A 23,827-nucleotide genomic window follows, 5' to 3' on the forward strand; every position below is an offset into this window, starting at 1 on the left:
CTTTTAAAACATTTTGTCATTTTTTATTTGCTTTTCTAATTTCAAATTGTCACTATCCCAAAAAACAAAGGTAAAGTCACTGTACTCTTATCAGACCATAGGGATAGTTTCGCTTTAGAGAGAGATGACTGGTGATGGTTTCACCTAAGAGTCACTGTGGCTCAGGTGAGGGGAGAGGTTGTGAAAGAGTGTCATTCATGGTCACCTCAGATGGTGCAGTATTGAACCCACGCCGGTGAAGTTACTCTGCATCACAGACCAGCTGTTCACTAACTTCTTGGTTAACTTTGGTTAGTTTATTTCCTTCCTACAATCTTCCTTCCTCACTGGGATATGTCCTTGCTGTGAGTCATGAACTGTTTTCTTAAACATCTGCCATTGTTCATCCACTACCTTTGCTGCTGAACTCCTTTCCCAGCCCACCTCAGTCAAGCCTGCCCTAATTCCCAGGCAATTATCCTTTTTTAAGTTTGACGTAGTTATTTCCAATCCAGCTTCCTCAATCTCAAACTGCTTACTAAATTCTACCATATTATGGCCACTGTTTCCTTGGCAATCTTTTGCTCAGAGGTCATTGATTAACCTTGCTGCTTTACACATTATTAGGTTCAAAATAGTGCGATCCTTGGTTGGATCCACAACATAATGTTTTAGGAAGTTATTGCAAATACATTCTTTGAATTCGACCTCATGACTACCTTTGCCAATTTGATTTTTATGAGGGTTAAAGTCACCCATGATTAAAGTGTTGCCTTTACTAAATATCTTCATTATATCCTCATTCATTCTCCGTCCTATGGAGCAGCTCCTCTTAGGGGTGCCATGCTCTCACTGATGTAGGCTTCCCCTTGTTATTTCTTAATTCCACTCAGATGGATTCTAGACCTTGCAATCCAAGATTATTTCTTACCATCGTACTTATTCCATTACCCTGCCACCCTTTGCTTTTTGCCTGTTCTTTTGAAAGGTCACATGTCCCCGATTGTTTGTTTCTCAGCTTTGATCTTCTTATTGCTGTATCTCTGTAATGCGTATTAGATCATATCCTTTAATCTCTTTTTGTCTTTTAGTTCATTTATTTTGTTCCAAACACTACACATATTTAAGTAAAGGGCCATTAAATTTTTCTTTTACTTTTTGTTTCCTCCTTTGTTCCTATTTACTGCTGGGTTTTTTTTTCGTATGCTTTATATATGCCATTATTTCTTGTCTCATCGTGGGTAGTAAAATAATTATCCTGCAATGCTGCTGCAAGCCTACATTTCTGCCCTCCTCTAACTAGTTTAAAACCCTTACTGCAGCCATAGTAGTTTGATTCTCCAGGACATTGGTCCCATCACAGATCAAGTGAAACCTGTCCAAACAGATTCAGATTTAGATTTGATGACGGAGTGAAACAACACAAATTCAGGGGGAATATTTCAATCCTTTGCCTTCCAAGGAAAAAAAATATCAGCACCAATGAAGAAACTAAGTCAGCAGGACTCCTCAAGTGGAATGATTAAGGATGTGAACAATTTAGCTTCACCAGTGAAACAACCACAGAGGACAGATGAAGGAATCTATTTGAATACATCCATTGAAGAAAAGTTGATGTACTTCAGCAGAGATGTATCAACAAATTGAGAATTAAGGTTGGTTTCATGAGAGCCTGCACTGAGGTGGAATGGTCAATGTCCACAGATTCAGAACATAGTCAAGAAGCAATTGCCTGTCTCAGAAATCTAGTACGTTGCAAAAAAAATCTTTTCCAACAAAGCAGCCATCTTCAATGAAAGGAATTCAGAAGATTAACGATCCCCCGGATGATGTGACGAAGGAACTGCTTGATTCAACATGAAATAATGCCATTGCAGTTACAATTGAGGAGATAAAGGCCCTCTTGATAAGGGGCGATCTACTTGGTTTAATAAAGGACATACAAGTTACTAAAGGTCTTCCAGTGTAGAAAGACTTGACAGGCTATGTTGTATCAAGAACAGCCTTCAAGTCAAAGAGCCATCAGTCTTCCAAGTCTGAAGAGATTGGATGTATTCTGAAACCTGAGGACAGCCAGAGATTTGGATGGAGCTGGAGTGTTGCAAATGTCATCATACACAAGGATATATAATTTTTTTTGCGGCAATAAAGCTTGGGATAGGAGGGTGATGTCATAGAAGGTGATGCTTTTGATGATGTTAATATGGATGACTGCACTAAGCTTCACTCAATCTGGTTATGCCATATGCCTTGGATAGGAATAAGATAGACCCTCTTAGTATCGGCTCCAAAGAAAGGTCATCCTGGACTCAACCTTGACTTTGTTTCTCTTCACAGATGCTACCAGGCCTGGGGAGTATTTCCAGTATTTTCTCTGTATCTGATTAGAGAAAGCTTGCTCTCCTCATAGGTTGAGTAACAATGTCTATCTTTGCAACCATGCAATCAACTACATCTTGTTTACGACTGACTTGGTAGCAGTAAACTATCTCAACAACAGGCTTGTGGTGGTTGGCCTTGCAGTGCAGTCAACACTCACAATTCCTAATGACTATTAAGTTCGATGTTAAGTCCGATATAGCTTTTAGCATAGCCATGAAGGAAGAAGACCCTATTGTATGCTATGTGCAGCAAATATAAGCTTGGCTATAAAGAGGACATTATCAATCTTGTTAAAGGATGAAGTAGAGTGGAATGATTTGTCTAAAGTGCCTTTCTGCTTGTTGTATTTGGATGAATTCAGTGTGCTTAGGAATAGATCTTTCATGATAGGAATCTTGAAATTATTGTTGCTATCGTTAATAAACAGTCATAAACATGATACCCATCTGCTATAATAGTGGCAGCAAGAACACATTTGGAAGAAACAGATTCATATCTTTTCGATGAACAGCCGTTTTGAATGTCATACAAAGCTGACAAGCTGTCACTGGATTTCAATGCCTGAATTTCCATTTGACCACCTTTTTATTTCAAAATTATCCAGTGTTTTTGCAGCTATTTGCTGTGCTAACAAGCTGATTATATAAGGATTTTTTTTTCTTTCTTTGTTGTGGTCTGCATTTCGGCTCCTGCTATCATTCTTACCATTAGCAATGATCCTAATTGTCGTGTTTTGTAAATATCATACTAGAACCGCTTTAAACTGTGGAAAAATCACTACATTATTTGAAGTGTGAAAAGCTTTCTCTCAGGAAGTGTGGTTGTACGTTAAATCCTACTGTGTTCCGTACAATATAATCAGGGTCACACTTCAAAAGTGCTTCATTTTTAATCATCCCCTTTCAGTTATCCTACAACTGTGACTGGCTTTTGTAAATGCATGTGTTTTTCTGCAATGTTTTCAGCTTAAGAGTACACAGATCATGGAGCAATTACTTGTAAACCAACAGAACTAACATCCATATTACACTGGAGTAGTTGAGGTGACTAAAAGAAGATGCAAATAAAACAAAGAACTGTGAATGCTGGAGAGTTGAAACAAAAACTGAAATTTGATTTGGTTTGAGAGAGATAGTAGGAACTGCAGATGCTGGAGAATCTGCGATAACAAGATATAGAGCTAGATGAATACAGAGGGCCTAGCAGCATCAAAGGAGTAGGAAGGCTGATGTTTTGGGCCATCTGATGAAGTGTCTTGGCCCAAAATGTCAGCCTTCCTGCTCCTATGATGCTTCTTGGCCTGCTGTGTTCATCCAGCTCTACACCTTGTTATCTTTGATTTAGTTTGATTTATTATTGTTACATGTACTGAGAGACAGTGAAAAATGTTGTTTTGCCTGCTATATAGGCAGATTGCACTATACGAAGCACCTCAGGATAGCAAAGCAGAATACAGAATACAGTGTTACAACCACAGAGAAGATGCAGTGACACAGATCAAAATTAATATTTGAAGAGTCTGTTCAAAAGTCTGATAACAGTGGGGAAGAAGCTGTTCATGAATCTGTTTGTGTATGTATTCAAACTTTTGTACCTTCTGCCCAGCGGAAGAGGGTGGAAGAGAGTGTAGCCAGGGTGTGAGGGGTCTTTGATTATGTTGGTTGCCTTCTCAAAGGAGCGGGAAGTACAGGTGAAGTTAATGGATGGAATGCCCAATCACACGATGGATGGGGCTATGTTGTGGTCTTGAGAAGAGCAGTTGCCATATGACACTGCAATGTGTCCAGATAAGATGCTTTCTATGGTGCATCTAAAAAAATCAGTAAGAGTCTTTTGGACATGCCAAATTTCCTTAGCCTCCTGAGAAAGTGGAGACGTTGTTGTGTTTTCTTGGCCATTGTGTCAACACGGATGGACCACGACAGGTTGTTGGTGATCGTCGCTCCCAGGAACTTGATGCTTTGGACCATCTGCACCTCAGCTCCATTGATGCAAACAGGAACGTGCCCTCTACTCCACCTCCTGAAGTCAATGGCCAGCTCCTTCATTTCGCTGACATTGCTGGAGAGATTGTTGTCTTTACACCATGCTGCTAATCATTCAATCTCTTTCCTGTACTCCGTCTTGTTGTCATTTGAGGCCCGACCTACAAAGGTGGTGTCATTGGCAAACTTGTCAATGGAGTTGGGACAGAATTTTGCCACACATTTGTGCGTTTATGGGGAGTTCATTAGGGCTCTTTTGGGATACTGGTTTTGAGGATTACAGTAGAGGATGTGTTGTCACCTATTCTTACTGATTGCAGTCCGTGGGTCAGGAAGTCAAAGATTCAGTTACAGAGGGAGGAGCTGGGTCTCGGAGTTTGGAGATGAGTTTTCTTGGAATTACAGTGTTGAAGGTGGAACTGCAGTTAATAAGTAGGAGGTTGATGTAGGTATCCTAGTTATCCACATGTTCCGGGGTGAGTGTAGGGCAAGGGATATTGCGTCTGTCGGAGAAGTGTTGCGCCAGTAAGCAAATTGGTAAACCGGAGCTGATGTGAGCCATGACTAACCTCTTGAAGCGCTTCATAATTATTGGAGGGCAGAGCCACAGGGCGGTAGTCAATGTGGTTTACTGCATGTGTTTTCTTTGACACCAGGATGATACTGGTCTTCTTTAAGCAGGTGGCGACTTCAGATTGAAGTAGGGAGGGGTAAGGAAATTGCTGGAGAAACTCAGCACCTATGGGAAGAAAGCAGAGTTAACACGTCGAGTCCAGTCACTCTTCATGAGTACTATTAGCAACTAGGAAACTGTGGTATTTATGCCGAAAATAAAGTCAGGGTGGTGGGGAGAAGGGGATAGATGAGCAGGTAGGTGGAGATGGAGCCGAGCAAGAGGAAGAGACAGAGAGAGAGATATGAAAGGAGTAGGTAAACAAGAAGATTATGGACAGCAGGCCAGGACAGAAGAAAGGCTGAGTGAGTGATAATAAGAGCTAAGAGTGGGAGAAAATGGTTGCGCTTTCCTGAAAGTGACCACTTATAATGTGATAACAGGCTTAAGAGTAGGTGAGAATGGGTGACTGTACTAAAAGCCATCTATGCCATAACAGGACCATTTATGGTGGTAGATAACAAAAACACGGAAGGATGGAATCAGGTTCTAAAGTTATTGACATTGATGCTGAGAAGCTGCAGGGTCCCTTAGAGGAAAATGAGATGTTGTTCTTCAAGCTTGTGCTTAGATATGTTGGAACATTGCAGCAGGCCTGCAACAGAAATGTTGATGTGGGAACACTGTGATATATTGGAGTGTTGGGCAACTGGAAGCTCAGGGTCATTTTTGTGGGCAGAATGCCTATGAGCGGCCACCCAGTGTATGTTTATTCTTCCCAGTGTCGAGATCACACTGAGCAGCAAATACAGTAGATTAGATTGAGTGAAGTACAGGTAAATCGCTGCTTCACCTGGAAGGTATTTCTGGGACCCTGGATAGTGAGGAGAGAGGAAGGATATTGGTACGTCTTACACCTTTTGCAAGTGCATGGGAAGGCGCCGTGAGAGTCTGGGGAGGTATTGGGAAGGAAAGAGGAGTGGATCAGGGAATCCTGGGGGAAATGGTCCCTGTGGAATGCTGGCAAGGTGAGGGTAGCTGGTCATGGCATCCCATTGGAGGTGATGGCTTACAATCCTTTGGATGTGAATACTGGTGAGATGGTGGGTGAGGACAATGGGACCACTCATTGTTGTAGGAGGGAAGGGAAAAGGTGAGGGCAGGAGTGCGGGAGGTGGATCGAACGTAGCTAAGTAGCAGGAAGTCCTCAGCTGAGGAAAAGGGTGGACATTTCTGAGTCCACAGCCCCACATCACCACATGTCCCCTTGACCTTGCAGAAGGTGGTATCATTTTGATTGTTGGTTGGTTCCAGCGCTGGCAGCTTCGAAGAGGTATCATGGCAACATCAACAAAGTGGGCCCAGTGACTAGAGATACAGCGCTGTCATTGGTGGGACTGGCATAGGCAGTGGCAGAGGAGTTTCGGCCCAGCAGCAAAGATGACGCTTTAGGATTGGCGACTTCAATGTTGGTTGGATCTGCTGTGATGGGAGGATGGCAGCATGGGCATCGTTGTTGGTGATGAGCTGGCTCAGGGCTGATGGACTGTTTTCAAGTGAGATCTTTCTTTCTTCCTGATGTTTAAATTATTCAATATGGTGCTATTTCAAGGCGACAAATGAAAGCTTTTCACTGTATTTTATCGTGTACAGCTCTTTAGGTACACCATTGTGTGTGTCAATCTGAATCTTTTGCTCCGCTCTCTGGAGTGAGACTTGTATTGACAATCTTCTGACTCAGAGGCAAAGACACAAACACAGAGTCATCCCTACAGCTAAGAATCTTCGAATCATGCGGGGTGAATCATTTATGTTCATTGTGCTTACCAATACAGCTTTCAGAAGCACATACTCAGGGAGTAATACTGTAGCTAAGCACAGGAATAAGAACAAAGAAAACTAGAGTCACGAACAACTGAACACCATAATTTTTTTTACAGATTTATTTTCCATATTTTCCAGTCAAAGATTCTTAAATTAACTATTTTCACTTGGGAGTGAAAATGCATAATTTGCAAGTCACGCTGATGGCCTCCTTGGTATTTCATTAACCAAGGTCTTTAGTGGATCAAATGCAAACTTATGAAAATGTATTATTTGCACTCACCTAATTTGCTCTGTGTTCAGAATTGAACAAGAACATTGCAAAATGCTTTAAAAAGAGATGCTTCATGTTTATTCATTACATGTAGTCTATATCATGAAGGTCCAGATTTGCTGTGGACCTTTTTATTAAAAACGTGTTCAACAATAGGTCCTTTTTGTGAAGAAAACTACATTAATTGCTAAATTTAGATTAAAGTGGTTCTTCCAGTTGTTGTCAGCATTCAGATGTAGATTTCAAAGTCCTAGCCCTTTATCAAAAGTAGAACTTGGAGTGATATGGACCTCACATCTCCCGCAGCCAATGAGCTCAATTTCCATTGCTTGCTCTCTGTAAGGAAAAGGAAATGTACTGGAGTGTATTATTAGCATAATTGAATTAAAAGTTTGGATTTTGGATACTAACTGAGACTAACAATAGATAAGCTTTCTATTAGTCATCTGTTGGCAACAACATTATCATGTTTTAGTTTTTATGCATAAGGAACTTCTTTTTCTGACCCTTGGGTTGGGGCTTTGAGTGGTATGAACAAGCCACTTCCTACAGGATCTCCCTATCCTTCTGACAGCTGCTAGGTGTATGCAATGGTGTGGCATTGATACAGCAGGGCTGGTTTTCATATCAGATGATCATTACATTGTCCTACTGCCATTGCATTGTCAGCTATTTTCAGGGAACCACAGTGTTTGCCCAGTGAGCTGTACTCTTACTTCGATATTCCATTTCTACAGTCCTTCAGATTGAAAGCAATTATACATTCCCAGCGCTGCACAGTTCACTTAAACCTCATTTCAAAAATCCACAAACAGACCCATCCGGGCAGATCCATTGTTTCAGCCTGCTCCTGCGCCACAGAACTCATCTCCTCTTACTTTGGTTCGGTCTTCTCTCCCCTCGTCCAATCCCTGTCTACGTACGTCTGTGAGAAGGTGTTCTGAGGAAGGGTCACCAGACTCGAAACATTAACTCTGACTTTTTTCTTCACAGATGCTGCCAGACCTGCTGAGCTTTTCCAGCAACTTTGGTTTTTGTACATTCTTGTCTGCTGCTGTAATAGGAAACGACCTAAACCCAGAGAAATCACTCGTTAGGTGATGCAGCAGACTTGGTACAGGCCACCATGTAAGCACACTAGTAGTACATATATTTGGGAGCATGAGGGAGTGAGTTGTGACTGTTAGTGAGCTGGAACTTATCTTACTCATGCACACACAAACACGCACAAATGCGTACACATGAACATACACGCACATGAACATACACACACAAACACACATGCACATGAACACATACACATGAACACACACACACCCCCCCACACGCACGTGCGCACACACACACGCGTGCACACACACACGCACGAACACATACATACGAGCGTGCACATGAACACATTAGAGACAAAAATAATGCCGTCTTTCAAGCGATGGTCACATACTGTGAATGAATTTTTAAAAAGGCAGAATTCGCAAAGCAGAGGTCAGGACCCCAGCTGGGGTAATAAGTGGATACTCTGGAGTTAGTATCTCTGAGGTGCATGGCTGTTCTGTGCTGCACTCCTACCTTACCAGTCTTCTTGGCAAATCTACAAAAACCACCATTCTCTAACACTCTCAGTTCTGAACTCAAGGATCACAGCATCTTTCAAGACATTTTTTTGAAATGGGATCACAGGGAAAACATTTAGGAAACACTGCCCTAAGATACTTAAAGTCTGGCATGCCTACAAAATGGCCCTCACAAAGTTAGCAGTGTCACCAATGCCTATATCAATTTGGTGAAGGCTAACACATTGTGCAATTAGGACCTTTCTGCACACCTTTAACACATCAATTCTACCTTCATCATGTCTGGTCTGAATCTCTTCCGTGAAGCAATCCATAGCTAATCTCATTTCCTTGTTCTTTCTCAGGAGAGTTGGATATGCTTTGTTTCAAATGTTATCAGCTTCAGTCAAAGAAATTGAATGCATTATCCGATCTTGGATTGATGCAAAGATTGATGAGCTGCTAGAATGAAATAAAAATGAAGATTACAATATTCAATCCAAACCTGAATGTTGTCATTCAGCCTCGTAACATGTATTTTCTTGGGCAATTTGAACAAGTCTATGTTTAGCTTGTTAATATACAACAAAATGGGATCAAGGTTTTCTGTTGTGGGAACCAAACACTGTTAAAACAAAGGAGAAGCAATATAAAGATTCAAATGACCCAACCTTGGCAAAGAGATTGTACACCAACCAACCTTCGAAGGGAAAAAAAAGTAATGATTAAAATGGTGAAATGAACAAGAAGTACGAGGCTATGAAATTCAGATTCATCGAAGAGAAAACTGGTAATAATATTTATGATTTTTTAAAAATTCAGTGACAATATCATTTTTTGACACAAATGGAAGAACTAATATAAGGTGAAAGAGATTGAACAATTCAGCCAAAGAAGCTGTTGGCAGGTCATTCTGTCTGCTGATGTATGATCTTGCAAATTGCATTTGAGAAGTAAGACCTGGACAACAATGTGGATAAGGATTGCACCAGATTTCCAAAGAATTTCTGAAACATCAACATAATGGGACAAGCCAACTAAATCCTCAAAAAATAACCTGTTCAGGATCATGGCAGATGATCCCCAAAGTTGCTTCTTATCAGTCAGGTAACAAATGCAGTACAGAACAATGTTCACTCCATGAAAAAATTATGTTCTAAGATTAAATGAGAAGGTGTTAAGTTATAGTTCAGGTATAGGCTTGACAATAAACACATAGGTTGAGTCTGGCCCATGCAGTGATGAATCACTGAGCTATTGTCTCTGTCTAGCATTTTTTTCCCTGTCTCCTGCCTGTATAGCGCACCTATAAGTAAATTTGAACGGCTTCTGTGGGGATTACAGTTTGTAAAGTGTGAGACAGTTTTGCGCTGTAACATAAAATCAGCACGGGGAAAGCTGCATTATGGCCTTGAAAGGTTAGATTCTAGCAGATTCTTTTGAGGAAGGTATAGGGAAGATGTCAGAGGTAGGTTCTTCACACAGAGAGCGGTGTAGCATGTGGAATGCGCTGCTGGCAGTGATAGTGGAGTCAGAGACTTTTAAGCGACTCTTGAGTAGGCACATTGGGGATAGTAAAATGTAGGCTATGCAGGGTAGTTTGATCTTAGTAGGACAATAGATCGGCACAACATCGAGGACTGAAGGGCCTGGACTATGCTGTGCTGTATTGTACTGTTCTATGTTCTATCAAAGGTATAACAAAGTGTGGAGCTGACGTTTCAGGTCAGGAGTCTTCTTCAGAAATGGGGAGGGGGAGAGGAGCTCAGAAACAAACAGAGAGGAGTGGTCGGGGGAACGTAAGTAGGATGGTGATAGGTGAGTGCAGGTAGGGAGCAGTGGGAACTGGTCAGGTAGGTGGGAGGAGCGGATAGGTGGGAGAGAAGATGGACAGGTCTAGGAGGCGGGGGCGAGAGGGAGGGTTGATCATGGGATGAGAATGGGAGTGGAGAGATTTTGAAACTGGTAAAATCCATGTTAAGACCATTGGACTGTAGGCTCCCGAGGCAGCTTATGAGGTGCTACTCCTCCAGTTTGTGAGTTGCGCCATAGTGACACTGGATTTTAACAGGCATGTTTCTTTTGACATGTGATTTGGGACACATTGTTAGGCAGAGCAGTGGGATGTTCACTTGACATCTAACACATTATGGTTCATACCTAATCATAGCCAGAGAAATATATCTCATCCAACTTCTTTAGTTCTGATGTTGCTTAATGATCTATCTTACGCACCTTCCCATTTTTCAAGCAAACGCTTCCTCTTGGCATCATCATCATCCGAAACAATAGCATTAATTTGCTCATCTACAGTGACAACAGCACCTCTCCTGAATCTTCCAGTTTCTCAATTATTAGAATTAGGACTGGAATTGGGTTTTACTATCACTTGTACTCAAGTACAGGGATACAGGAGTACAGTGAAAAGTTTACAATGTTGCTATTCACGGTGCCATCTCAGGTACAAGGTGCCTAGGTATGAAATCTTAGGTTAAAAAGTACAAAACAAAGAAATAAGGTAAGAGTTCAACATTACAGTATTTCTCAATATAAAGTTGTAAATAAGACAAGGTTAAGAGTTTCAAATTACACTGCTCCTTTATCCATGGGCCTGAAGTTCCTTCACCTTGACCTGTAACCACAAGGGTTCGATATCTCCCCGGCGCCAGACTCGATCTCTCTGCTGGGCTCAATCTCTCACCCATGCCAGGCTCAATCTCTCAATCCCTGCACTTCCACGCTGTTGTCTTACTGCCAAATAATCAAATTGCTACCTGACAGACAGCACCAGAAGAGTAAGCATTTCCTCCAATTATCTTGAGGGAAACAGGAGTCATTATTTTTAACAAAAACAAAGCTGCTGGAAAAGCTCAGCAGGTCTGGCAGTATATGTGAAGGAGAAAACAGAGTTAACGTTTTGGGTCCGGTGAATCTTCCTCAGAACTGTTCTTGGAGGTGGGGTGGGTGGTAATAATAGGAATACAGTCGTGCAGCAGAGTAGTATTAAGGTACAAGTTTAGGATCCAATTAGAGAGATGTTCACTCCATATAAGGCATTGCTATGCCTTTTCCTGGGATAGACGAATCATAAGCAGAGCAGCAAACTCTGCAAGCTAACCTCTCGTCTTAGTTCAATGCTCTACAGAAACACAGAATAAGACTCCATCCAGCGTAACAATTTCACAGAAAATTGCTAAGCATCCAAATGTATTAAGGGCTATAAGCCAAAGGCAGGCAACTGGTGTTAGGTCCCAACTGTCAAGATCTCAGTGAGTGGTATGACAGGCTTAATGGGCTAATGGCCTTCTCCTGTTTCCCTATTCCCATCTTCAACTCTGTGCTGCGTGCTATTGATTCATTCTCGGCCTTTCTTCAGTTGGGTCAGCTAATAGAGGAAAAAATACTGTAGGACAAAAAAAAATGTGACATTTAATCTTCACATTGTGCAGTAGTCTGGTACACTCAATATTGCCATTTCAGCAGCTGTGTTTTACAAAGTTTATTTGATTGGATAATCCTTAGTAAAGTCATTGTTATTGCATCAGAACCCCTTTAAATGCCAATTTGGGAGTAAGTACCTCATCTAATGATTTCAGAATTATTGCATGTTTAAATTGGCAATTTTGGCAAACTGCTCTTGCTCTAAGGGATCAAAGATCCTGTGAAAGTAAATCTGTGCCAAGAACAACTAACAGGGAGGCAAGTGCAGCAGGATTGTGACAGATTGGATTCTCCAACAATATACTTAAAATACCTAATCATTTATTCTAATACCTGCCAGCTCTTTGGTGTAAATCCAAATATAATAAGAATGGCCAGAGCATCTGACTCTGGACTTCCAACTGTTGCAGATCCATTTCACACCATACAGACATTTCCTGTAATTCTCTTGTCTGGGCCTAAAAGTCGTCAAGATACCACTTGATGTTGCCCCCCTTATATTCACCATTCCTAGTCAGTGGGCAGCTCTGCCTGCAAAGAGTTCTCACAACTTTTCCCATTTAAAGCCCCAGATACTGAAACCAGGACAGAAGTATGATTGAGATGTTGATGGAACAGCCATGTGAGTGCTCACAAGAGATGTTCTCAAATAATTACTATCCTGCCCCTGTTATCCAACAGATTAGTTCTGAATGTTTATGGCTCATTGTGAGATGCAGCACATGTGAACTGCAGAGATAAGCTGCTGCTCGTAAAGTTGTCTCTTTTACTCAGCCACCCACCTTTGCTACCTCAGGAGCCACATTCTGTCCTGACAACAAGAGTGATGGTGTGCTGTTTAGTTCTGGTCTTGGTTGGGCACAGTTCTGTCTCACTTGTTTTGAATCTTTTTGGAGCAGTTTTGTACATTATGTAGTCAGAATCATGAAACTTACAACATCAGAATGCCTTTCTTGAGTTATGGAGGACAAAACTACACGTTGGGCTTTAGGCACAGTCTAACTGAGCTCCATACAATTGAAGCAAGACTTCATTACTCAAATCCTTATTGACACTTTGCAACTTCTTACCATATCAGAAGTACTCTGCACATCTATCCCTCCTACCAGCCTTTAAGTTTTTCCACATTTATGTTCGATCTGACATGTTCTTGTCCATTCCTTAATCCTGTCCAATCCATTGCATCTTCCTCACAATACAAACCCCCATTTAATGTTGTATCATCCTTAAATTTGAAAATATTACATTTGATCCCCAACTTTCAATCATTGACTCTGATTGTGAACGGCTGGGACCCCAAGTAGCAATCCTTGCACTGCCCCACTAGTCACAACCTGCCAACTCGAGAATGACCCATTTATTCCTGCTATTTTCGGTCTTCTGCCTGTTGGCCAATCATTAATCAAAGCAACATATTACCTGCTAGCCCATGTGCTTTAATTTTTCTAAACAGCCTCCTGTGGGGGACCTTATCAAGGGCCTTCTGAAAATCGAAGTATACTACATCCTTCGATTCTCCTTTATCAATTTTGTTCATAACGTATGTTGCACCTTGACTGAATAATGCCATTTCTCACTTCTATTTTCCTTTAGTGTTTTAGTCATACAGTTGATGGAAGCAAGGATGCGAAGAGATATTTGAATAGAAACATGTAACATAATTTAGTACTGTAGGTACTGAAATTTGACTTGGGTGAGGATGCAAAGCCAATGATATCTTCTGGCCTTTTACATCCAGATGATAATCTGTTCTATTGCTTTAAATGGAACTAATTATCAAGCGTAATGTATATCTGATAGGAGAAGCTTTATATCCCCAAGTCAAATTTCAAATCCTCAGTCTCTATTAATAGCAGAAATCTCCAGTTTTATAGAATGGTTTCCCTCAGTAAAGTAATAAAGTTATATCAAACAAAACAATGTCTCACTTACAGCTCAGCCTATTTGGCAACAAATAAGCCATAACGATTACAATTTATTAATAAAATTGAGAAATGATCATGTTTGTCTTGGCATAAAATGCTATAAATTTTCTCGATGCGGTATACAGTCATGTGCAGGAGCTATTTCTATGTAGAAATGTGTTGAGCTTAATTTAAATTCAGTTGTTGCTGGAGATGATCACAGCTCTAAATGGCAGTAAATATTTTGGCTACGACTTGTGACCAAACCCAAGTCGAGGAAAATTACAGACATCGTGACAAAAGCTGTGATATTTTACATAAGTTTAAAGTTGCGTTTGGTTTTCATAAACCCACAAGGCATAGCTTTTCAACCTTGACATTAACAGGGAATTTCACGATGTTGCCAGACTTCTCACCATTTAGACGCTAGCACCACGTGCATGAAAGCACAGTATCTCAGGAATACAACATTGCGTGTCTGTCCTAGCAAGTGATTTTTTTGTTACTGTTTGTTGATAACCTCCTCTGAATCGTACATACAGTATACTTTTGAGTAGCAATTCCTTTCTGTCAGATGTTGCAATGGATGTGTATCAAATTTGCTCCCCCATGTTAGGGATACGCCACCTCCTATGCATCCATTAAAGTTGGTTCTTCTGTCACACTTCTAACTGAATGCACTGGTAGTCTCAAATTTTGCTGCATATTGAGGACAGGCCTAAGGACAGCACATAAGGCAATGCTGCCAGTGACACCTTGATACATTTATTGAAGGAGGGTCTAGGCCCAAAATGTCAGCCTTCCTGCTCCTCTGATGCTGCTTGGCCTGCTCTGTTCATCCAGCTCTACACTGTGGTATCTCTACATTTATTGATGCTGTGAAACAGCTTGCTGTGAATCGTTTTAAAGCGACTGAACAGCACTGAGCTGCAGCATGAATAATGTCAGACTTTCACACTGTGGCCTCTGACCCCACTGCCTCAGCAAATATCACAGCCTTTGTTTCTGCAGGATCTTTTATCTGTCTTGATTGTCATGCAACTATTTGTCCAACTCTTCACTTAAAACTCATTTAATCTAGCGAGTTTTGAGAAGATTTGTAGCTTAGGTTGAGGTTCTAGATGTGAGTTTCTCGCTGAGCTGGAAGGTTAGTTTTCAGACGGTTCGTCACCATTCTAGGTAACATCATCAGTGAGCCTCCGACGAAGCGTTGGTGTTATGTCCGGCTTTCTATTTATCTGGTTAGGTTTCCTTGGGTTGGTGATGTCCAAAAAGAAAGAACAGGAAATGACATCACCAACCCAAGGAAACCTAACCAGATAAATAGAAAGCGGGACATAACACCAGCGCTTCGTCGGAGGCTCACTGATGATGTTACCTAGAATGGTAACGAAACGTCTGAAAACTAACCTTCCAGCTCAGCGAGCAAACTCACATCCAGAACTCATTTAATCGAATGGAAATTATGGGGCAGTGGAAGTACAGTGCATTATAACCTGATGGTGTGCATCATAATGAAAGGATTTAACTAGTAAAAAACTTATCCAAACAAATAACGGTGGCTATTCCCTCAGCCATTTTGCTTCAGCTAGTGCTAACTGTCACCCAGCTTTTTACATTGACCTCGGTAGAGGAAATAATAAATGCCTAACTGATGCCACCTCCTCAAAGGCAGCTTACTAGTGCATCTCAACAGTTGGCCACTTAGTTCCTGTCTGGTAAATTGCTGGGCATGCAGTGAGATGCACGTTTTTACAGGGGCTTTGGGAATAATACGGAAGGCAGTCCTACTTGTCACAATTTAAGTGATGCCTAGGCACACAGGGCTATGAACCAAGAGCTAGAAAATGGGGTTAGAATAGTCAGGTGCTTGCTTATGAATTGATTTGATATATTATTGTCACATACCTAAGTACAGTGAAATGTTTTGTTTCGCATACAGTATAGGCAGATTACAGGATGATTGAACAATGCGAGCAATTCAAAGTTAAGGCTGCAAGGAGGGTGCACAAAAATCAAGATCAAATTTAGATTTGAAATTTGAGAGGTCCATTCAGAAGTTTAACAACAGCAGGGAAGAAGCTGTTCTCAAGCCTGTTGTTAGGTGTGTCTAAGCTTCTGTATCTTCTCCCTGATCGAAGAGGTAAGACTCGATGGGCCAAAGGACCTTTATCTGTGCTGTCGACCTCTATGATAAGATCTCAATTTGCAAACTAATGGAGTGAACATGAATGACGTAGTCATATGTCCTGTCCGATGCTATGATTCTGTCAGTTATTCATGATCTAGTTAAGAATCAGTTATTTCTTTTTGAAGCATAAGATCCAAGCTAACTACTAAGGGAATAAAATCACAAGATTGCACTGTTCTGAGCATGCTAAATAAACTCTATAGTACAAATTTAGAACAATAAACCAGTTCAGAAAATACTGTACCATCCTGAATGAACATGAGTAAATATGTATAACAGATAACTCTCAGGACACATTAAATAGTAAATGCTGTTAGATCAATCCCATAGTTTCTTAGAATCAACGACCCCAATGTTAGTGATTATTAAATCTCTTTAGGATTTCATTTCATCACTTCTGATATTCCTTCAAAAGCTGTCTGATATGGATTGCCTCAATGATTGCTCACATTCTGACAGTTAAACCATTTTTCTCGGGACTTAGCTCCAGTGTTTCTTGAGACTGCAATCCACCACTGATTCATCTGCATAATTCCAACCTTGCACAGAGAGCTAGTTTCACCCAGCATGTACTGACCGGGATTCTCTGAGCTCCGATCGTTGTCAGCTGCGCCAAGTTAATACTACTGCAGGCTTCCCAAACTCCACTCTCAGCTACACTGAACTATCAATGGCTCACGGGCTGCATTTTTATCCTGACCCCTATCCCCATCCCTTCCAAACCGACAGGGCTTCTCTGAATCCCAAATGTTTGGTGCCTGCAGCACCGTTTTTTTGCGATAGAGCCTTCTCTCCCTGCTCCCTGTACCTGACTGACAGGCAGCCTGAAGCATTATCCTTCTGCCTCCACTACACCTGACTGACTGACTCAAACAGACTCCAGCCTTTGAGCTGCTCTTCACCAACCCTTGAATGGATCTGGGTGACATATTGAAAACCTCACAATAAGCCTTGATCCCAGGCAGGATCGAATGTGGCACCCATTGTAGTACCTTGTTCCCTGAATGTTATAATTCCCATCTCATTTCCTCTGTAGCGCTGTTAGCCATTGAGCACACACAGTACAAAAAGATACAAAGAGATATGGAATTCATCACATTGGCTAAACACCAAAGCAGTAACGGCCTTGGCGTGGAGATAATATCAGCACCATTTCCACTTCACACCAGGTGGACAAAGTCGAAACCTGTGCCTTACTTATCATTGAACAGAGTGTGAGAATTGGATTCTTTTGCTTGTGTACAATGAGTAAAGGAATGTCCTGTTATTGGTGCCGATTGTGGACTATGAGGTGAGATTGATATCAAGTTACCTTTAGAGAGAAAATAGAAAGTTTCTCACTTCATGCCTGTCCATATGGCACTCAACTTGGGATAGTTTGTAGCTGAAACTGGAAAAGCAAAGTAATCCAAACCATTGTTGAGGGCTCAGAAATAAATGTTCCCTCAGCACCCCATTTTAATGAATGGTTCATCCTATTTGTTTAATTAGATATGGGGCATCACTGTGGCCCAATGGTTAGCACTGCAGCCTGACAGTGCTAGGGACCTGGGTTCAATACCAAACTTGGGTGACTGCCTGTGTGGAGTTTGCGTGTTCTTTTTATGTCTGCGATAGTTTCCTCCAACAGTCCAAACATAAGCAGGTTAGGTAGATTGGCCATGGAATCACAGGGTTACAGGGATTGGATAGGTCTGGGTGGAATGCTGTTTGGAGATTTGGTGTGGACTCAATGAGCTGATTGGCCTGTTTCATACTGTACTGGATTCTATGATACATTGGGATAATTATGATCGTGCACACCATGTATTTTAAAATCCTAAATTAATCCATTAAAATGAATAATGCAGTTGTGAGATTTCAGAACGATGCTGGAGATTGGTGAAGTTTCACAGTACTTGTCCATGCTCTGGAAATTATTGGTATCATTGCTTTACTGAGCATAAACATAAGTTTCCATCCTTAGTAAAAAACAAAACTTCTGCAGTTCTACTTCCCAAATGCCGTTTAGTGACTATTGCAGCTGGCTTTTAAAATCGATGTGTAGTGAATGCTACCTCTGTGATACCCCCTTGTGTTAGAACTGTGCAGTAAATGTTTTACCGTTTCTAATCCAAAAGATGAGTTAAATTTCAGTATGTGTTTGGGGATTTGGAACACTTGTGGCATAATACTATCTTTTTGACTTCCTGGAGAAACGCAACATCAAAAGGAACTAGACAATACAAATTTGTGTAAATGATTTTTATCACATTCTTGGCCTCTGCCAGCCTTGTCAATTTTGGGTCACAATTAGATATTTGAATACCAAGTGCAGGGTGAGCCTGTACTCTTAATTGTGATTCATTTGCCCCTCAGGAAATGTGCATGTGTGAAGAGATTACTAAAGGACAGGATTAAACTGGACCATGATACATTTAGCATGAATAGTTCTGTAATACTCGCTATCAAATCTCCCTCAGGTAATGTGCTGCAGGGCTCTAGGACAGGAACAGACAGAACATAAACCACATGAAATTACTTTGGAATATTTAACTAATTTGCATTGCTGGGTTTTGATCTGATTTAGTGCCTGTTTATATGCCATTAAAACTGTCCTATCTGTGAACAAGCTATTCATGTTACTTGCACTGAAAATTCAAGAGATTTTAAAATGAATTCTGTTTTCTTTCTCTTGCAGACATATTACGAAGATGGGGAGTACATTATCAGGCAGGGAGCTCGAGGGGACACTTTCTTCATTATTAGCAAAGGAAAGGTAAGCCAACGTCCGAATGTGTTACACAAGCAGGTCTGGCAGCATCTGTGGAGAGAAATCAGAGTTAAAGCTTTGGGACCAGTTACCTTGCTGCAGAACAGTCCTGAAGAAGGATCACTGGACCGAAAACGTTAACACTGCTTTCTGTTCACAGATGCTGTCAGACCTGCTGAGTTTTCTCCAGCAATTTCTGTTTGCGTTTCTGATTGTCAGCATCCACATTTCTTTGGTTCCTTTTGTTTTGTGGCCAACTACAATAACCTGTGCCAATTCTTTGAGGCTGCTCGAATTGATTGCTGAATATAATAATCCTACTGTGTGACTTATATTCAGGAGAAAAGTGAACAATACAATGGATAACCCAAGCAAATTCTTCTTTGACAGCAGCCCCAGGAGGGAAGCTGAACCTTGTTTAAAACTTCATCGTACTTGCAAATCACACAGCATTTGTCTAGCTATTGCACAGATGACATGCCTACATGTGATATAGGACTATGTTAGAAATTAGGAGGTTGCTCATCTCCTAGAGATTAGTTGATGTGTGTAATGAACTACTGTTTTCTGAAGATTTTCTGTGTTTCTTCATGAGGGAGCTGAATTTATGACTAATTGGGGCAGAGATAAACCTTGTACAGCTGCAAGATCTGGATTCTGATGCATTTGTCTCACCATATGCAAAATAATGTGCGTGTGTACACGTATATATTGTAGTATAAATGACAGGAACCTCAGGACTGTTACATGTTGATACTTAGTGGTGTTTTATAATGTCTCTGCTTTAGCCCTTAGTCACCCTTTTTATAGTGGAGATTAAATTTTAATATTTCATTCCCTATATCAGACAATTTACAGCTAGACTTCTGGTTTCCTAAGGCAAATTCTATTATTGGTTGGAACATCTCAATTTTATAAAAGAACGAAATATAAATGTTGTAGTTGTTTCTGACAACTATATTGATTGACAGATTTAGAGAACATCATATTTACCATCTTCGCAAGAAGTTTAGACCTTATTCTGATATATAGCAATCAATGCTTGGAAGTTACTATAGTTCCAAATATACATCTAAAATTCTGAAGTGCTTTGAGTAGTTAGCCCTGATCCTTTGCAATTAGCCTACTGGTGCAGCATGTACACAGCAGGTGCTATCTTCCTGGCTCTACGCAAATCCTTGGAATAGATATCTAGATAACAGGGACACCTTGGTCAGGGCCCTATTTATGAACTACAGTTCCACCTTCAACGCTATATTTTCATACAAACTTGTCTCTAAACACCGAGACCTAGATCATGGCTTCACCGCACCCCAAACGCTCGGATCTTTGGCTTCCTGACCAAAGACCACAATGAGTAAGAACAGGTGACAACACCTACTCCGCAGTAATCCCCCACACCGGTGCTCCCCGAGGCAGCGTACACAGCCCTCTATTATACTCCTTATACACACATGACTGCGTGGCCAAATTCTGTCCCATCTCCATTTTCAAATTTGCTGACGACACCAGAATTGTAGGTTGGACCTCAAACATTGATGAGACAGAATGCAGGAAAGAGATGGAGTGCTTAGCGACATGGTGTAAAGACAAGATTCTCTCCATTAACATCAGCAAAGGGAAGGAGCTGGTCATTGAGTTTCAGAAGCAGAGTAGTGGGCACATCCCTGCCTGCATTAATGGTGCTGAGAGGGAGATGGTCCAGAGCCTCAGGTTCTTGGGAGTGACAATCACCAACAATCTGCTCTGGTCCACCCATGCCACTGTGTGGTCAAGAAAGCACAATAATGTCTCTACTTTCTTAGGAGGCTGAGGAAATTCAGGATGTCCGCGAGACTGTTGCCAATTTTTACAAATGCACCATAGAAAGCACTCCATCTCAATGTATTACAGCATGGTATGGCAACTGCTGTTTCCAAGACTTCAAGAAACCATGGAGAGTCGTGGACACAGCTGAATGCATCACACAAACTAGCTTCTCTTCCATTAACTTAATCTATATTTCCCACTGCCTCAGGAAAGCAACCAACATAATCAAAAGCCCCTCCCACCCTGATTATATTCTCTCCCATCCTCTTTTGTCGGGCAGAAGATGTAAAAGCTGGAATGCACGTATGAACAGATTCAAGAACAGTTCCTTCCATGTTGTTATCAGACTACTGAGCGGATCTCTCAAACAATCACTCTGATTTCTCGCTCTGCACCTTCTCCGTGGCAGTAACATTGTATTCTGCACTCTGTTCTGCTACCCTGATGCACCTCATATGGTACGATCTGCCTGTATAGCATGCAAAACAATACTTTTCACTGTATCTTAGTACATGTGACAACAATAAAATCAACCAATCAAAGGAAAGTTTATCAAGGTTGTTCATCAGTCATGTGGGAGGTAGGAATGTAGTTATTAAGCCAAGCAACCTAGTTTAATTATCTCTGCAAAAGCAATACTATGTTATTAATGTCAAAAGAACTGTGAATGTGGAGATCTGAAATAAAAACAGTAAGTGCTGGAGGAACTTGGCAGATGTGGCAGCATCTGTGAAGACCAAACAAAATTCACGTTTTGAGTCTGATATGACTTTTCTTCAGAACATGGTTCCACAGTTCCAGTTCTGAAGAAACATGATATTGGACTCAAAATGTTTCTTTCTCCAATGGTGCTGTCATTGGATAGGGAATACAGTTTCTGAATTACCTTTTGGATTCAATTTTCTCTGTGGCAGGTGGGTAGTTAGGCTCTGAACCAGAACACTCCATGGTAGTTTCATCGCAACTCAAAGAATCCAGAGTGTTGTGTGCTGTCAATACGAACCATCTTTTGAAAAGTCACCCAATCTCTGGTTGGGGAGGGATCAAATAACTGATTAAGTATTGGAAGGGGTAGCATGGTACCACCAATATGTAAAGAAAGCCGTGTCTGATGAAGGGTCTAGGCCTGAAACATCAGCTTTTGTGCTCCTGAGATGCTGCTTGGCCTGCTGTGTTTATCCAGATTCACACTTTGTTATCTTGTATGCTTATCCAATCCCTTTAATTTCTCTTTTAAATTGGGTTCTTGTTGCCTGGATAGATGCAAAGGTATATATATTGATCAATATGGCACCAGGAAAAATCTGAGGAAAATGGTCAGGAGAATTGGCTTCTGTGCTCTTTACTCTCCCAAATGCTCAATGAGGACATACGATAATAATGTAAGCAGTTGTGAAATCCCTTGAGCCAAATAGCCAGATAGGTTTGACTGTCTTTAAGAATAACATCGGGGAAAGGTATTCGGGGGCTTGTCAATGCAGATAGGATCATCCACCTGGCTGTTCTGGTGCTTTTGGAACAAGAGGAGTGACAATTTGGATTAAAGAGAAATTGTCTCTCTTCCCATAAGTGGAAAATTAACGTGATTGGTTCTTTGGTTCTTTGGCAGGTGAACGTGACTCGGGAAGAGTCATCAAATGAAGAAGCTGTATTTCTTCGGACATTAGGAAAAGGCGATTGGTTTGGAGAAAAGGCTCTTCAGGGGTAAGTCCATTGGGAAGCAACCTGTTTTGCTTTGGAAGGTTAATACCAACTAATTTCTGTTGAAAGCAGTGTTGATCATTTTGTTGTAAAGTGAGAGGAAGCTTGCAGATACATGACTCAAAAATTTCTTATTCAACTCTTATGTGAGTGGATGAATGTAACTGTTTGATAGGAGTCACTACAGGCAAACCTAATTCTGTTGTCACCCAGAACCTATCTACAGATCCTCTGAATGTTATTGGAGCATGTTGTAATATTCTCCAAACTGAAATGAGTGGATTCATATCTTAAAGGTCAGTTGTTATATATAATCGAGTCATTGCTGTTTCTGTTCTGTCACCTGCATTGGTGGAAAAGTAACAATAAAGCTGTCCCAACAGAGTCTTTCTGTTCTGCCAATAATTGTGATACGTCTTGATAAAACAGCTTCTGCTGTTCTTTTGTTTCTCAATTCTATTTCTATTTGAAAAAAATGAATGGCCACTGCAACTGTTATACTTAGAGGTCACTAGGTTACGTGACCTCATGTATCGTGACTGGCAGCGCCCTCAACTCTTCCATTGTTGTACTCAATCGGTGCAGCACCGCCCCATTGGCCATTATTGCACTGTCGCTCATTGTCACCAGCAGTCCTGCCTCTTGTGGATTTCTGCTGAGTGTTCTATCACTGAGCTGCCAGAAAGTGGTCCAGACCACCTGGCCAGGATTAGGGGAGGGATGTGACCTGGCCACTCACAATGTGGTCGACCCATGTCAGAAGGTCACTCAAATATTCTTACAATGAGCTGTAGGATTATGTAAAGCAGAAGAACAGTAATGCTTAACACTAAAAATAAATAAATAACACTAATAAATAAAATAGACAGTCAGCAAGTGGCCTACATTGCCTGATATTTCTCTTTTAACTTACTAAGCACTGAAAAACATTTGCACTTTGTGGATCTTCACAACAGCCCATATTTAAGAAAAGGATTTATTCACCATTCGCTTAACTGTTATTGAACAAAGTCAGGGGATTTTGCATAACACAATACTACAAACATTAATGTGCTTGTCTTAAACTTCTCTCTGTGCTATTTCAGTGGATGGATTAGCCCATTTATTATCCCTTCTTAAAACAGCACAGGGAGGTATTTGTCTATTGCTATCCCATGGCCTGATTCCAGGGTCTGGCAGTGATTCATTTGTCTCTTAACCGAGAAATGCTAAGTCAGCAGTGTTGCCTGCCTGCTTCCTATTTGTATCCCTCAGCTGCAAGGACCTGCTTCAAGGTCAACCCATGACATTTCCACTCAGACTGTGGGCTGCGCGCCATGTGTGCAGTTGGATTGATGCCTCCATGCTCACGACACAACGCTGTCATGATCGGACTTGGATATACATGAAAATCTTCAGAGCTGTTTGCACATGGCCCAC

The 23,827-nt window shown here is 41.2% G+C and overlaps 1 protein-coding gene across 3 annotated transcripts in view; it reads left to right on the forward strand.

Annotated features, from left to right (window-relative positions):
• The window catches only part of prkg1b (protein kinase cGMP-dependent 1b), a 716,840-nt gene that overhangs the window by 502,458 nt on the left and 190,555 nt on the right, over nucleotides 1-23,827 (forward strand). For all 3 annotated transcript variants that reach the window (XM_059653149.1, XM_059653147.1, XM_059653148.1), the window contains exons 6-7: nucleotides 18,827-18,904; nucleotides 22,317-22,411. In XM_059653149.1, coding sequence (XP_059509132.1) covers nucleotides 18,827-18,904; nucleotides 22,317-22,411 — 173 coding nt within the window. The remainder of the gene's footprint in view (nucleotides 1-18,826; nucleotides 18,905-22,316; nucleotides 22,412-23,827) is intronic.

This window comes from Stegostoma tigrinum, chromosome 20, assembly GCF_030684315.1.
Source record: "Stegostoma tigrinum isolate sSteTig4 chromosome 20, sSteTig4.hap1, whole genome shotgun sequence".
In the NCBI taxonomy this organism is placed as follows: Eukaryota; Metazoa; Chordata; class Chondrichthyes; order Orectolobiformes; family Stegostomatidae; genus Stegostoma; species Stegostoma tigrinum.